At 38.2% G+C, this 18,076-nt stretch overlaps 1 protein-coding gene across 6 annotated transcripts in view; it reads left to right on the plus strand.

Moving 5' to 3' along the window:
* MYPN (myopalladin) overlaps positions 1–9,332 on the plus strand; it is a 127,172-nt gene extending 117,840 nt beyond the window's left edge. For all 6 annotated transcript variants that reach the window (XM_034775469.1, XM_034775471.1, XM_034775470.1 and 3 more), the window contains one exon: positions 2,170–9,332. In XM_034775469.1, coding sequence (XP_034631360.1) covers positions 2,170–2,339 — 170 coding nt within the window. In that variant the 3' untranslated portion in view covers positions 2,340–9,332. The remainder of the gene's footprint in view (positions 1–2,169) is intronic.
* Positions 9,333–18,076: the final 8,744 nt, after the last annotated feature.

The following is an 18,076-nucleotide window of genomic DNA, read 5'->3' on the forward strand; positions in this document are numbered from 1 at the left end:
AAACTTTTATCCTGAATGCCTAAGCTGTGTAATAAGATAGCTCACATACACTTCGTAGACCATTTCTCTGCAGCATTAGCCAGAAGCTGAGAATTTTCAATCCTTTTAATCTACATTTTAAAAGGAATTACTAGACTACTGTACCTGGAAAAAAAAGAAAACAGGCAGGCTGCCAGTGCCAAGGAATTAGCCCACATCCTTGTCAGTTTCTGCCACTCAGTGGCCTTATGGAGAATTGCATTTTATACTTTATTAATGCTTGATGATAGGACACAGGGAGCCAGAGAGAGATTGGAATATTTAAAAAAGATTTAGATATATTTATTTAAGCTTCCCATATTTTGAAGGAAATATAAATAGCAGACACCTAAAGAGTTCAAACCATAAGAATAGAAAGGAATTGTTTAGGTGGTCCAATTAAGAGAAATGACATAAAAAAAGTTCGGACTGAGTATCCGAAAACATTTTCTAAGAGACTCTGTGGAAAATCTGCCAAGGGACATGACTAAAAGCCTCCTCGTTTGTGCCATTTAGAACTAAGCTAGAACAAACCAAGAAGAGAACAGTCCTGCAGTGTCAGGGGGGTCTGGTAGTTAATAGTCTTCAATGTCTCCAATTCAGTGAACCCCAAATTTTAAAGAAAAAAATACGTATAATCAACACAAAGGGTATCATCAGGAAGGGAACCTGTTTGAGACTGGGAGAAAGAAAAGGCTGTTTATCCAAAACAGTCTGAATCTTAAAGACAGCTAAAGTTCAGTGCAGAAAAGGGATAAAGGATTCTACTCTTGTGTAACAGTTAGTTCCTTATTTACACATAGTGCTGCTCATCCAGCTACTACAATGCTGCAGCCTAAATATTTACTGTGTTCCTATGTATCCCAGAAATCACCCATTCTACAACCCTGCCCCAATTTCCTGTAAATCTATTGATTTTACTATTCTTTTATTTATTTACAAAAACTCTCTTCCAGTGGACCCAAGCATCTCTCCCGTGATTAGCTGCTTTGTTTTTCTAATAAATCAGTGTTGCTTACATCTGCCAATTGTCTGTTGTTATACCCTAAAAATCCCTATGATGTTTGAATATGAAAGGATTGATTATGAAGTCTTTAGAAATTGCATTTTGTCAGCTATGGAATCAACTACATGTCAACATTTAAGAAGATGGATCTACTTTTTAAAGGACACTTTTTCCAAATGGGTTTCAAATCTGCACACCAACTCCTGAATTTGTGCATCCAACTAGCACAAAGATACACAAATGATTTCTGGTAGAAATAGGTTTGTCACATTTGTGTGCAAAATTGGAGGTTTTGTGCACAACAGTAGAGTCTTATTAAGGTGTTGAAAGAGGCTGTGTAAAGTGGTTTGAGAACGACATTGTTATAGAACAGCTAGGTATTATTAGTATTATTAACTTCAAAAAAGTTCAATGTTACTTTTAAATGTGTAAGTACAAGCTGTATGTGCATTTTAAGATCACTGAATCTAATTAACTGTTAGCAACTAGATTTATAATTACATAAAGCAATATTTCCTTTTATTTTGCTTAATAACTTAATTAACAAATTGATAATTTGTTCATAATCAGTCACCTAAAGTAGTTGCAATGAAAATTAGAGATGGACCAAAGTCAGAACTATTTATCTTAAAAAAAAAAAAAAAAGAAATACAAATCCTTCCCCTGATTTTTGGGGGGCTTTAGGGGGAGGAACTGGGAGGGAAGACACTCCTGAGGGAGATTTCTGGTTTTATTGATGTCTATTTGCTGATCCACAAACTTACTGTTGACTGTAGTCCTTACAACCATGAGTAGGCTCAGTGGGTGAAATCCTGGTCCTATTGTAGTCAATGGTAATTTTGCTATTGAATTCAGCAGAGCCAGGATTTCACCCATTGGCTCCAATAGGACTTTGCATCATTGTAAAGCACTGTACTTGAGGATATCTGAAGGAACAGACCCTACATTAGTAACAGATTTTTTTTAAAAGGACTTGAGAGGGGTTCCCATTTAGAAACATGGAAAGCAGCACTTTCCAAATGGTGTGAAAATTTCTATTGGCTTTTTTTATATTATATATATATATATATATGTGTGTGTGTGTTAAAATAAATGTGGACTTGTCTTGGAATTATGTTTTCTCTTCATTGTTTTTGTTTCTTCAGCCCAATGGCACCAACAGATTCCACTACCAATAAAGTTTCGACCTAGTGGTGGCCGGTATGCAAACCTCACTGGTCAAGGACTCGACATTTTTTCTGCCTTTTCAGCTGTTGAAAATCCAAAGTTGTTTTCATCCTCATCACAGAGCGTGGTGGAAAGTGAAGAACTTTAAAAACCTACAGTTCCAATTATACCTGCAGAAATATTAGAACTATGGGGGGGGGGGAAAAAGAGAAAAGGTACAAACCAAGAGACTCAAGGTTTACAAGCAACTTGCTTTTAGTAAGTGTTGTGCTGCTGGAACTGCTGCAAGTTACATTTTGTACAAGATGTCTGCCTTGTATTTTACTCCAGTATGATTATGGTATAGAGTGTAGCGCAAAAAGTTCAGTACTATGTCTTTTTCTGAGAATCTCAGAGTGAAGAGACAGTTTTAGCACTTAAAAAAAAATCAAACACCACCACTTTTTAATGCTTCAGTTAAAGCTCCTGTAACAAGCAAAGTTAATGATTTGTGGTGTTTAACTGTATACTGCCAACGAAAGGACTGACACTGTGATAGAGAGTAAAGAATGTGACTTTGAATATAATCCTAAAAGGATTTGCATAAGGAAAAGAAAAGAAGTTGGAACATAATTTTTGTATGTGATCATAGTAGATAAGACTATATAAACATAGCATTTCATGGAGGTACAGCTATATACAGTATATATTTATATTTGTGTGTGTGTGTGTGTGTGTGTGTGTGTGTACAAACCATGCCGTGTGTATTCATGGTGTTTTGAAACATACAGTAAAATATAAGGCATGTGCTTAGGACATTAACACATGAAACTAAACATCCTATATTGTATGAAGCACATACTGTAGAGATCACAGCTGAAACTACTGTATATTTCCATGTATGCTTCATATTCGTTCCTTTTCAGTTTTAGTGACTCCCTGATTTTAAACACAGAGTCCTGTTCTTGTAACTTCATGGTTTTTAAATTCAAGTCTCTTTCCACATGAGTTTTTGACATGCCTAGACAAAAAAAAGCACATCATAGGCTCATTTGATAAACTGACTAAAGACGAACTGTGGCCTGGTGCAATTAAAACTTCTTTCGGGATCATTTAGGAAACTTAATCACGGTAGAGTTCCTACTATTAAAACAGGGGAAAATGCATCTGTAACATGCAAAGAAGGTTATAATGTTTAAGAAACACAGTGGTTAGTATAAACAACTAAAGTAAGTATTGTACCCTGATAAATAGTAGGTAAACCAGGGAATGCTATAGAGGGCTCTAACGAAGGATGTTTAATAACATTGCTAAACAAACACTTTTAGTATATTTCTCTTTTACATAATTTTATTGACAACCTTCTGACCCCAATGGTTAGAGGTTAGGAATGTATATGATGATTTCCTGCACATGATTTGGACTTTACTTTCAGCAGTTCTAACTCACTACTTTAAACTTGATCAGGGACAGCCATGGGGTCCTAACTAGAATCATACAGGGGCTTAAATATCACATTTACAGATGCTGTAATTTTAGGTCTTATTTGGCTTGCTTTGCAATTCAGTGCTTTTTCACAGTTTATATTTTTTTAAAGTGTAATTTCTCCTTGCTTTAATCTGTTTCTTTCTTTCTCTGAAAATTTAAATTACCATTGAAAATAAAGTGTGCCTACATTAGAAGTGTACATGCACTAAATATGAAAATATAAAGGCATAAGAGTTAATGGCCCACTGGTTATATTAAGACACTGGGAAGGAGATACACAGTGTTTCACTGTCAGGTCACTTTCAAATCTAACCTATGTGTTACTATCTGAGAGCCATCTAGGGTTCGGATCAAGTGAATATGTGGTGATGCTGTATTTCCTAGTAATGTTTCTAAAAAGAAAATAATTGGATTTTGTAATTTAAATTAATGCAGTTTATGGGTTTCTTTTTTAAGAAAGGCCAAATTCTGCGCCTATCTACAACTCTGAAACCTCCCACTATTTCAGCGGTGTAACTAAAAAGCAGATTTTGATCCAACATAATAAAATTCTACAGCAATTATAGCACTTTATTTATATATATATATATATATAAAAATCAAGCTATAGTGCACTGCCAGAAACTTTACTGAATATTTTTAGGCTTGACAGAATTTGATTTTTTTTTTTTATGATTTCAATGGATGACAATGTATAGTTAAGCATTTAAAAAAATTGTATTCATTTAAATTTCCACAGTTGCACAAAATTATGAGTTTTAAGCATTTATATCAATGTAAATGTTCACAGTTGCAGAACATTAGGGTGAGGGGGCTCGGACAATAATTGCTTAATGACAGTACACGTTAAGTTTAAAAAAGTTGAAGCTTTTGAAACAAACTCTCAACATATACAAAGTATCTCAAGCAGCATTTTTTTTTAACCTTTGACTTATGTAAACTTCAATTATCAATGGAAATATTTTTTTGCCAGTCTGTGTATGGTGAAATCAATATCTATTGATAAAAATCTAACCCTTTCAAGCCTAAATATATAGACTAAGTTATTAAATAATATAAACTAAGAAACTAAATCGGTACAAACTTTTCAGGTTTAGAAGAAATGAATGAATCCTCCTTTATTAGGTAGTAGGTCCAAGAACAATCATGTTATCTGCATTCTATGCATAGTTTGAAAGACAAGAAAAGCAGTATATTAAACTTGTTAGTACATATAAATATCATACCATAAGGATATTTTATTATAGGTTCTAATATTATACTTACTAGTATTACTGACAGCAGTAAATGTTCTCACAGCTTTACAAATTCAGAGAAAGGTGTGATCCCCATCCCAAAGAACTTACAATGTAAATTAAACACACAAAGAACACAGACCAAACATGTGGCCTGAATCTCTTATCCCTTATGCCAGTTTTACACCAATGTAATTCCATTGACTTCACTGTAATCTCACTTGATTTACATCACCACAAATGAGAGGTGATTCACACCCATGACTAGGGTGACCAGGCAGCAAGTGTGAAAAATCAGGACCGGGGTGGGAGGGCAATAGAAGCCTATATAAGAAAAAGCCCCAAAAATCGGGACTGTCCCTGTAAAATCAGGACACCGGTCACCCTACCCATGACAGGTAGGCTGAAGGTCAAATGGTGCAATGTTTTCCAAAACATAGCCTCTGTTATTTTGCAATGGGGAAGAGAGGCAGGTATTATTGAAAGACTTGCTGGAAGAAGTATTGTAAAGGAGGGAGATGAATCAAGGGTTGATCCTTGGTCATTCAAGAAGAGGTTCCTAATACCTCCCATTGTGAGAGGTTAAGCCAAACTGGGTCCCCAAAATCTGGTAGTCGAATACTGGTAGCTGACAACACTGTCTTTCACTGTTATTAACTAACTAAGGGTCATGATCTCATTCACACCAGCATACATTGAACACTGAAGTCAATGGAGATACTTCAATGTACGTGAAATAAATGAGATCAGAATCCAATCCTAAACTTGCAGAAGTCTCTGTAGATCAAATTATGTTGCCCATAATCCAACTAATTTCCTATTCATTTAAATGGGAATTTTGCTACGTGAAAGACGACAAAATTTTGTTGAGTATAAGTAACTTGTATCAAAAAAGATATTGAGATCTTTAGCAAATAGATTAATTCTTAAGAAACACGAAATTAATTTCCAGTATTGTTAATAACCTACAGAATCCTTCTGTTCTGCATACACTAAGCCCAATATGGGAATATAAAAAAGAAGTTTAGGTGCAAAGATATTAATGCTAATAGATCTGACTTTGCTCATCATAATGAAACCTTTGTAGAGAAAGGCATAAGACATCATGTGTGTTGGTGACTATTGAAAAAGATGAGGAAAACCTGTAAGTAGATTTATGTATGCAGCAGAGGGCAACAGTGAATTATCACATAACTTGTGTGATGTCCATTTGAGAAGTTAATATGTGAAGAATGGCTCTATGTAATGATATGGTATCAAAAAGCATTAGAGATTCTGTGATTGTGCTTTCTTCCTGAACAGTTTGCTTAGCGTTTCATTGTTTTGTTTTATTTTATTTAATGAACAGTAACTAATTTGACCTTGCACAAAAAAGGCATCCTGTTGTCTTATTCAGTTGAGGCCATAACAAAATATCCATGCCAGAATCCATGAAGTCAGTAAGTTATCATCTAAATGTCCATCATCTAAGTAGAATTTTGCACCAATTAAATGTAGTGACTCTAAAATTATATATGTTAAATAATTTAATATTTCCAAATTCACATATTTGTAGCTTTATAAGGCTGAAAAGGAACCAGAAGGCAAATAGTTTCACACATGTTAACACACAGGCTCAGGGTATTTCAGAGGGTAGTTCAAGTGGCAGTATTTTTGTTCAAAATTCTAAAAGCACAAGTATTGCATCTTTGCTTTGAAAATAGTAAATATGTAAAACCTGTAGATCCAATTCACAGCAGCCTTGCTCAGGCTAAGGAGAACTGGACTGGGCCTTCTTGTAGCAGAAAGCAAGGACTAAAGACAGACAGTTTTTGAATGCATGATTGTGCAAGTGTGGAGGGCAAAATAGGACACATACTTCGGAAAATGTGAGCCAACATGTGCAGTCTTTTCCTGAATATGTAAATAGTTGCTACTTGCAACTGTTAATAGTAATAGAAATACTGCAAAAAAAAAAAAAAAAAAAAAAAAAAAACCTCAATTCTGCTATTAATGCCAGAAGCATTAAAATAGTCTCTGAAAAGTGACCTCTGATACCCACTAAAAATGGTACCTGAGCAAATATACAAAAGAAAAGCTAATGAAATACTTTAATCTGTTAAATTAATACTGAACAAGGGATTCATTGTTAATTGCCTTATTAATTCCAATAGGAAAATGTTCACTTTGAGCTTTAAAATATTTTACTTTTTTCTTGATTTAAACGGATTTTGTATTTTTATTATTATTATTATTTTGGTCTAATGATTCAAAGTCATATTCAATAGGAAGAAAGAGTTAACATAGAGGTTTCAAAATAGATTTTAAATGCACATAAAAAAAAAAGCCCGACTGTTCAATAATGCATTGTCCCTCACCCCATTTAAATAAATGCTTCAGAGTTGCATATCAAAGTGTGTGTCTTTGACGTGTTTTCAGAGAAATTAATTGTTGGAAAAAGTGTGTAGCAGGACCACAAGTCTCCTCCTGGCTAGTTTTTGAGAGCCGATGATGTCAGTGGAGGCTCCACACACAGAATAACTGTAGGATTAGGCCCTAAATCATTTGGAAGAAAACCCTAAAATACTATTTTTATATTATATAATATTAAAATACTAAAAAATATTAGACAAGGGTTTATTAGCCATACTTCTAGCAAGCAGAAGTTTTGTGAAGTACAGCAGTGGTCTTTTTAAGAAATAAGTGCATTGGACACATTTCAACTGGGAGTGAATCTTTTTGCTAAATTTGCCTTTGTTTTAATTTGTGCTCTTGTTCTGTAGGTGTAATTCTCATCCCCTCCACCAAAGTCTAAATAAATGGGCTTCTGCACTGGGGACCAGTGCACGGATAGACAGAGGATGGAATCTATCCTCACCAGAGGCTCACTCTGCAAGGTGCTAAGCACTCTTGCCCCCATCAAGCCAAGCAGTTAAGCATATGCATAATATCAGGCACTTGAGTACTAACATGAAAAATCAAATCAATGGGACTATTTGCATGCTTAAATTCAAACACATGCTTAAGTGCTTGGCTAAATCACCACTAGAGTGTTCAGCACCTTGCAGGATCAAGCCTCAAGCCAGAGCCACTCAGTCAGCCTATGGCCACCCAGGAACTGTACTAGCTGCTGAAGTCCATTGTGCCTCAGAAGGTTTAGGACTGGACAATCCATGAAATCAGTGGATCTGCTAGCCATGCTAATCCTCTACCCTGCAGACAACTCCCCCCAGAACTCCCATGAGTGAACCATTGTAGAGTTTGGCTCAAGGACATGCAGGAGACTCCATAAGCTCCCTCTACAGACTTTCAGTGCAGAGGGGAATTTTGGACCTGCCAAGCCTTTCGCAGACAAGAGCATTTCTCCCTCAATCTGGTAGTGAGCATAGAGAAATGGAATGAGTTAATCAAATATACAATCCACATGATACTGATGGTTTTACAGCATTTTGCTCTTCCCCAGGTGGCTTTTTACTGTGATTGGTTCGACACACTTTTGTGAAGGGGCCTATTAGCAGACTTCGCAGGAACTTTGAAATACATTGCAAGTTTAAAGCCACCAGTGAGGGAAGTTTGATGCTACAGATATGGGTGTAAATTAAGAACATGGATATGCCCCAGTACATTTGCTAATCCTGATTTTGCTCTTATTTTTCCATATTTCTCAATTACTGCATGGCCTGAATTCAATCAATCAGTCTCTGCCTGTTAGTTGAGAAGCAATATTCTTAGCGCTACATTAGTAGTTCAGGTTTCAGAGTAGCAGCCGTGTTAGTCTGTATCCACAAAAAGAACAGGAGTACTTGTGGCACCTTAGAGACTAACAAATTTATTAGAGCATAAGCTTTCGTGGACTACAGCCCACTTCTTCGGATGCATATAGAGTGGAATAAATATTGAGGAGATATACATACACACGAGCAAAGTGGGTCCCCTAGGTCTTCTCATTTCTGCTGGGGTACTAGCCAGCTGCATAAGCTACTGTGAAATAACATACTTGCCCCTTGAATCCATCACAGCGCCACTTATTGTATATCACATACTCAAATCTTGGGCCACATTGCACCATCAGTTTAAGCAGAGTTCTCCATTAAAATCAATGGGGAGTTCTGCTCAGAAACTGATGGCACAGTATGGTCCCTTTATTAGGATGGTGACGCAGCTTTCTAAATGTTAGTCGGTAAAATCTGGAAAAATACTGAAATCACCATTCTGAAATGCTGAAAATATGACTATGGACTGTAGAGCCTGGCTGACTGTTGGAAACCAATTCAGAGTCTGATCAGGCCCTTCTTAATCCTTGAAGTAAAGCATGTAGTCACTTTGAGAAATTTCTGTATGAATTAACATACATTTTGCATGCTAGTTTTCTGTACGATTTAAGACTAAACTACAAGATTGGAGAAACATTTGTGTACACAGTCTATCATTTATAAGATGCCATTTGGTAAAAAAAAAAATCAATTAAATCATACATGGGTTTTGTGTTGGTTTTTTTAGCAATGTTTTCTTGCAGTTTTAGTAATCTTTGCTTTATAAAGTATTTAAGCATTTTTTTAAAAGTATGCCAGGATGAGTGGCTGAAACCAAACTGTTTAAAGATAAACCTGTGTAGAGGAAACGGACTGTTTCTTCAATAAATCAATGTTTATTGTTCTTAATAAATGTATGGACTTCTTATAGTGCTAGAATGGATACATACTTTTAGAACATTAAAAGATATTATTCTGTAAATTCTTACTGAATAAAAAAAAAAATCTAGATCAACTTTCGTATGAGAGACACCTTAAAAATGGGTTTCTTAATGAAAACTAAACCCACAAATCTGAAAAACTAAATGTAAGCCATGCTCATCACCACAAATAGAGTGTAAAATGTATTGGAAAATAAAGTTTTGCTTAGTGGGCATTGTTTCTAAACTAGTGTTTATTGTTCCATATCATGTCAGTCACTTTTCCCAGGGAAATCAGTGGGGAGTTCTGCTTAGCAATCATAGGAAAATTTGGATTATATATGATAAACCTAATTCTGCTCACTTTACTCACACAAGAGAGTTTCTATGCCATTGGCTTCATAGGATTATAGTCTGAGTAAGGCTAGCAGCATTTGATTATTACTATTAATTATTTGTATTACGATAGCACTTAGAGATCTCAGTTGAGATTGAGGCTCCACTGTGCTAGGTACTGGATGCACACAGAATATGAGGCAGTCCTTGCCCCATAAATCTTATAATCTTAATAGACAACACAGACATATGGCGAGCAGGGAAAGAGGCATGGAGAGGTGAAATGACTTACCGTCACACAATGAGTCACTGGAAGAGATGGGAATAGTTTGGCCCATAGTGGAGTCCAACACTGCTCCATGTAAGTCAACAGCAAACTTCCACTGACTTGAAGATCAACTCCATAGGTGATATTTATGAGTCTCTTGCATATGGTGGCCATGTTGGTGAAAAGTGACATGTCTCAGAGGGGCTTGTCTACACTACCCACTGGATTGATGGGCAGCGATCGATCCAGCGGGGATCGATGTATCATGTCTAGTCTATATGTGATAAATCAACCGCCGAGCGCTCTCCCGTCGACTCCGGTACTCTACCAGGGCGAGAGGCACAGGCGGAGTCGACGGGAGAGCGCCAGCCTTTGACTTACTGCAGTGAAGACAGCACGGTAAGTAGATCTAAGTATGGCGACTTCAGCTACATTATTCACATAGCTGAAGTTGCTTATCTTAGATAGACCCCCTCACCCCTCTGCAGTATAGACCAGGCCAGAGTTATACAGTACACTGTGTGCCTGTAAAGCAGTTTCATCCCATCATAATTTCACAATCATGTAAAGAACTTCATTCTTTTGTTTAGCAACAATCCTTCAAAAATCAGGACAAGCTCCATGAAAAATGGACATCCAACCCTACCATACCAGAGGGGATCATTACTGGTGAGAGAAGCACTGCCTTTTTGTTCTATGTTTGTCCAGCACCTAGCACAACAGAGCCCTGACCACTCATTGGGGCCCCTTTGCACTACAACAGTACAAACTAGTAATAATAAATGGGCTCTCCTTAGCACAGACCACATCAAGAGCTGTCAACTGGGAAAGAAAGGGTCCTGCCCACTCCCCATAGCAATCACGTGGGGGAAGGAGAGAGACTATGCAGAGCTCCCACCATAAACCATGTGTGTTTCCCCAGATAACACACTTGTTGGGTTCCCTTTCTCAGTCATAGCAGGTTCTCAAAGGTTACTGCAGCTCCGTGAGTTCCAAACCTACTGCAGCAACCTCTGTGGCAAAGCAGGCAGGCTGGGATCCAAAGAGAACCACAGAGGACAGCAGTGACCTCACAAAAGCTATATAGACCCCCGCCCATTGACTTTAACGTGAATCATACTTAGGCCAAAGCAGAGCACTTTTGAAAATTCCCCCCTATATATTCCAGCTATCAAAAAAGGTTATTTATTTTTCTGCCATGCGATTATTCATTTAGGATTAGATTGTCCCATTTAGGAAGATCAGCAAATAGATCATCCCATATCCTTGTCTGTGCATTAGGATCTGGGTGTTGCAAATCTGAGAGAGAGTGGTTTTCAGCTCCACATTTCCGCCAAGCAGGTTAATAATAAAAAGTATGTAGCCCTTTATACTATTAAAGCACTGTACAAAAAATAAAGAATCCTCAGAGAATCCCTGCGAGGTAGGTAAGAGGTGCATTTTTAACATGGCAATGGCTCCATTCATAATCATTTATACACTTATAAAGCACCTCCTCTGCCCCTTCCAGGTTCCCACACAAGATGCCAAAGATTCTATAACTGAGTCTATTAGATCCTTGATAGAGCTTGGGAGCCTAGCAGCTGTCACGAGATCTAAGGAATAAAAACGACTGCCCATCCTGTTATATGCAAAGTAGTATGAGCATGTGGCAGGAAAAATAATGCAAAAGGGCCAAACTCGTGGAGTTCTTTAAATTACAAAAATTTCAATTATCTGATTAGATTTTCCCTTCCAGTCTTCTGAGGATAATATTGTCCTTCCCCAGAGGAATCTGTCTCAAAGGTTTTGTAAATCAACACAGATGAAAGGAAAAAAAAAAAACCCTAGGTTATTTGTCCCAACTGGGAGAGATTCTGCAGTCCCTCTTGCTCCCCCAAAGCCCCTCTTTCATACAAGGTTTGCCCCAGCTAAAAAGTATAAACTGGCTGTTAGTAAACTACAATTCCCCACAATCCCTCAGTGTATAAGAGAAAAGGGAGTTCCAGCCCATCCTGCATTTGGAACTTGGGTTTCACTCCCTACACAGAGAGCAGCCTGTTTTTTCCCTCCCAAATCACCACTCAAGGCCCGCAGCGACCATGGGCCCTGTCTCGTAGGTAAGTTCAAAGATAGAAACCCTGGAATGGGATTTGAGCATGTTACTGGCACTGAGCATATTATTTAAGGACAAGCATTTATTTCCCATTAGTATATAATTTTTAATATCAGTTACAAGTATATTTAGTAGAGCAACAAATATTTAGCAAAACAAGTATTTCTGGCCTCCACCAATACATTAATTTTCATAGCAGAGGCAAATCACAATCCAAGAGAGTGAAAACTTACTTAACATTACTAGAAGAGGATGACTGAATAGCCCAGGTGACATGTAATAATGGGATATTATGGGACCCAATTCTGATCTCATGTTCACTGTTTTTACAAAGGTATAATTGCATTTGACGTTTTGATAATAAAGTTGAGTTACTCCTGGTTTGCACAGCTGTAAGTGGGATCAGAATCTGTGTCAACTGTTAGAATTCAGCCTGGGTGGGTAAATGTACCAAGTTCCATGTGGCTGGGCCTCTGCTTGCATTTGAAGCCTCATGGAGTGAATAGGAATGTGTGTGGGCACATCGTTCTGCCCATAGGGAGCTTGGTGCAGGATCAGGGCCTAATTTAAACAATCGACTTCTGAGGTTCTCTGACAGCTGTTCAACAGCCTGTGTGAAATTAATTGGTGTCTCAATCAGTGGTCAAGTATCCACATCACAAAAACCTCTACCACACTTGACAGTCTTAGAGAGGCCTCAAGTGGCTGCTGATTTCAGGGTGTCCAACTGATTTTCAGGAGTGCTGAGCACTTCCAGTTCCCACTGACTTCAACTGATGTTGTGGACACTCCGACTTCCAAAATATATATAATCAGGCCAAAGTGCCTCAAACCTAAACACAGAGAAAGCAAGGCATCCACAAGTGGTCACTTCTGAAAATCTGGGCTTGAATGCTAAGTAGACAGTGCTATGCATTTGCTCCTAGTGAGGGCCCCTCCAGATCAGAATTAAAGCACATTGCCAGATAAACATGGGGAAACTTGTACTTCTGCCAGCTGTGCTGTATATAAATCAGAAATTTCAACTTTCAGTCTAGCATTATATCCACCTTAAGGGAGGAGGGATAGTTCAGTGATTTGAGCCTTAGCCTGCTAAACCCAGGGCTGAGAGTTCAATCCTTTAGGGGGGCCACTTAGGGATCTAGGGTAAAATCAGTACTTGGTCCTGCTAGTGAAGGCAGTGGGCTGGACTTGATGACCTTTCAGGGTCCCTTCCAGTTCTAAGAGATAGGGGTATCTCCATTAATTTAACAAAGCCACTACAAAGTTATATATAGCAGAGAAAGGGTTTTTTGTTACTAATTATTATTAATAAGAACATAAAGATAAGATCATAAGAATGGCAATACTGGGTCAGACCAAAGGTCCATCTAGTCCAGTATCCTGTCTGCCAACAGTGGCCAACGCCAGGTGCCCCACAGGGAATGATCAGAACAGGTAAGCATCAAATGATCCACTTTGCCCAAGTAGTTTATTGAGTTTGAACTCCCAGTAGTATAATCAAGACTAAGAGGATGGAGATTTTAATTTTCTTTTACTGTAGTTCAACAACAGATATGGATCCAGTGACCTAATTTACAATGTGTTTACAATCAATCCATTGCACTATAGTGTCTTTCAAGGAGATGGTGTGTTTAAATTCTTCAGTAATAAGACTGTAGATCTTTGATCTCTTATCTTGATTCACTCTTCCCTTTGTGGGCATAACAACAACAGTAGTATAATGTAATTCTTTGCATACTATTCCAATATATTTATACTTAAATCTATGAGTTATATTCTACTGGAAGATAAATAAAAATAATCTATGGAATATGCAATGGGAGGAGCATGTGTATGAATTACTTTTACATTGATTATGTATGGCATGAAATCATATAGTAGTTTATGTACCACAAGATTACATGTGAAAAAAAGTAATTTTAGAAGTGCTTTATCATTTAATTATAAACTTGTAGCCCAACAATGCTGTTTCTATACACTTGTGTATTGTCCCATGTATCTGGCAAGAGACTTAAAAGGATAATTTCCCCTGAGGCAAAGTCTGTGCTGTACATGCCATGCAACCTCATTCTCTAGGTGTATTAGAGTATTGCCTGCAGGCTAGGAGCTATCCAAACACAGAGAAAGACACTGTCTCTGCCCGGAAGTTACATGGATTGAATGGGTGTAAGTCAGCACAGCATTTGCCCCGTTAATACTAGCAAAAGGTATGTACCTGAATCCCCCATCTATTAATGGGAAAACAATCTTTAGTGTATCCATATCATACAGCATCAACTGGATAACATGATAAGACAAAGTCATGGGTCAAATTCTGCCCTCTGCATATATGCATTCCTAATAAAGTCAATAGCACAATCTAAGTGGGGCTGCACAAGGCAGAATTTGGCTCCCTGTATGTAAAAATGCTTTCCTTGTAAACAATTTACACATTGACATATGTAATCTAATTAATGAGAAGTAAAACAGTGTTTTAGTGATCTACTATACATGTATGATATGCAGCTACTGCAACATTATAACTAAGGCTACATTTTAGTCATGGGTATTTTTAGTAAAAGTCATGGACAGGTCACAGGCAGTAAACTCAAACTTGGGCAGGGGGCTGTGGGTGCTCTGGGGGAGGTGGCCCAAGACCCCACTGGTGCTGGGGGGGGGGGGGAGGCAGGCCGGCCATGGCGCACAGCCCGAGACCCTTACTGGTGCTGGAGGGTTGGCGGGGCTGGCAAGGGCTCCCTACCCGGCTCTGCGTGTCCCTACAGCTCCTAGGCGACGGAGGAGTCAGGGGCTCCGTGCACTGCTCCCGCCACAAGCGCTGGCTGCGCAGCTCCCATTGGCTGGGAACCACAGCCAATGGGAGCTGCGTGGGCAGGGCCTGTGGGCACAGGCAGTGTGCAGGCACAGGCAGTGTGTGGGCCCCTGACCCCTCCGCCTAGGAGTTTCAGTGCCATGCCAGTGGGAGCCGGGGAGCCCTCCACCTCAAGATAAGCGCCCCTCCACACCCACCAATCCCCTGCCCCTAACCCCCTCCTAAAACATCCAAACTGTTGCTGATGACAGGCAGCCCAGCCAGATGCTCAGGCAGCCCAAGTCAGCACCAGCCACTGCAGAAGTCACGGAAAGTCACTGAATCTGTGACCTCTGTGACCTCCATGACACACTTGCAGCCTTAATTATAAACACATGCCAGCATTTTTTGGACAAAGTTGTTCAAAAAATATTATTTCCTTTTTATGTGTACTAAACATAGGTTTAGTAGAGCCCAGTCCTGCAGCCTTTGTTCCAGTAAAACTTTCATTGGGTCAATTTCTTCCTGGGTAGCCAGTCTGACTCCTGTGAAATCTGTGGGGCTGCAGAGTAGTAACTAAGAGCAAAATTTTGATAATTTATTTCAGTGAAAGTTCTGCCAGAATAAAGACTGCAAGACGAGGGCTTGGGTCTAGCCATTCTCAATATTCAGACCTCTCTTTCACCTCAGGGCAGTTTCTACTGCTGATTTTGCTCTTCATTCAAAGTTCCCTAGTTGCTGAATAACTCCTTTCATTTGAAAAAAAGATATAATACAGGATATGGCGGGACCCTGCAAGGAACCTGAATGTCTTCCCTGCAGCTCCCATACCCTTAACCTACAAAGCCAGGACCAACAAGTAACTGGTTCTTGGAAGCCACCCATTATCAGAGCCCACAGGAGCAGCCTTCAGACATCACAATGGACATCATCTGCACTTGAAGTTATGTAGACTATGAACTCTGCTACAAATCACCTCTACCTTTCCACCTGCCTTCCTCCTCACTTTCACATCCCCCAACTTCATCCCTTCCTCCTCTTCCCTTTTCATCTACTTCCCACCTACCTCCCCCAAAAGAACAGGGGAAAAAAAGTCTATGGAACAAACAAGAGGTATGCCAGTCTTCAACCTGACTACTTTACTTGGATGTTATAATAACCTTTCTCCACACTTAGTCTTTTAGATTATAAATTCTTTGGGGCATGGACTAAGTCTGACCATGTGTTTGTACAGCACCTAGCACAGTGATTCTGATTGCAGTAGCACCCAAAGGCAAAATCATTTCATACAGTAAGTAGTTGCTTTTTCTTCAAAATAATTGATAAGAGCCTGACTGAAGTGTTGTAACATTCACTGTAGCAAATCCACCAAGGCACAACACCCACAGTAGGACTCCAATCCTTTCAGGTAGTCAGAAAGATCATTTCAAATGGTGTGGGGGGGGACATTTTATTTACAAAATTGATTATTGTTTCCAGATATGGGGGGGGGGGGGGGAGTAAAAAAGCAAAACAAAAAACAAACCACAAAGCATACACGTAGGTAAAACCTACAAAATTTAAGAGTTAGATCTCTACTTTCATGCAAGTATTCACTTTACAATATAGAAACATCTGCTTTTACACCCAGCTTAAAGAAAAAAAAAAAAAAAACAAAAACATTCTGTACACTACTTGAAATTAGCTCTTTTCTGATAAACTGTTTAGTATTAAAGTAAACCTATAACCCATACATCAAACTTACAAAGTTTAAAGTTAGTTCTCTGACTTGAATGCATTTTAATTATCTTTTCATGGTATTCACTGGATAGGAAATAAAAATGTATTCTCAAAGCTAATAAAAAAAAAAAAAAAAAAAAAAAAAAAAAGACACATGGGTACAAATTTATCCATGTTTAATTCCATTGAGTTATACCATGGATCAATTTGGCCACTGGTGTGTAAAATATTATGTGACATGACCCATCACAGCAAAGATAATGTAAAATTTAATACCAGATTCAAACGAACTATGAAGGGATTGTTACAAATATTTCATAAATAAAATATACAACACAGATTTATTATACACATTTCATTAGTAATAGGGAAACAATCTTTTAGATGCATAGCAAATTTTCAAAACAAACTTATTTAAGCAACATCAGCATAAGTAGTAAACAAGAATATAGCTGTTATAATGACAAGATTACCTTATTCAGCAGCTTAATTCTTGCTAATTTTTCAAAATTACTCATTTGGTCTGTTGAATTATACTAGTCCATAATTAGTTCTAATTAGCTATTTGAAAATGGTCAGGTGGATAACTGAAGATTCTTTGTGTGTATGGGTCATTGTCTGTTTCCATTTTCTGTCCCATATAAGTGTGGTAGCTCTCCTGATGGAAGTGTTCACAGTGAAAGTTAATCCAGTCTCTTTCAGTGCTGTATCTCTCTGCTTCAGCAAGGATCCTAGTTAGAGCCATAATGTAACTTAATGCCATCTGAAGGGTCTCATATTTGGAGAGTTTTTTATCTTGACCCCACTGTGGAACCACCTTTCTTAGTCGATCGAAGGCTGTGTTCAGTCCTTGCATTCTTCTCCTTTCCCTGGCATTAGCAGCTAGTCTCCTTTTGGCAGCACTCTCCATTCTTTCTGAGCCACATTTCACTACGCAGCCTGTTCCACTTTTGCACTGGGTATCTGACTCTAAACCAGAATCCACGTTTGATTTAGAAGATTTCATATTTTTTGCCACTTTAATTCTGAGCCTTCCTCACCCTCCCAAAAAAATTGTAGTAGCTGGAATGTGTTGGTAAAAACAGTCTTAGAACACAATATCTGTACTTCGAGTGTGTTCCCAGAAGTCAGAGTGAGAGGTTGTTTTTTTTTCTTTTTTTTTTTTTTTTTTTTTTTTACAGCATCTCCAAAAAATAACAGTTTTCCAGGAGTTTTACAATTGTTGCTTATTGTTTAATAAAGAAAAAACAAACAGAACTGTAGTTAGCAACTAGTCTGTTACTGTCATTCTTTACATTTCTTTAAGCTTGGCAAAGAGAAATA

This window comes from Trachemys scripta, chromosome 7, assembly GCF_013100865.1.
Source record: "Trachemys scripta elegans isolate TJP31775 chromosome 7, CAS_Tse_1.0, whole genome shotgun sequence".
NCBI lineage: Eukaryota > Metazoa > Chordata > Testudines > Emydidae > Trachemys > Trachemys scripta.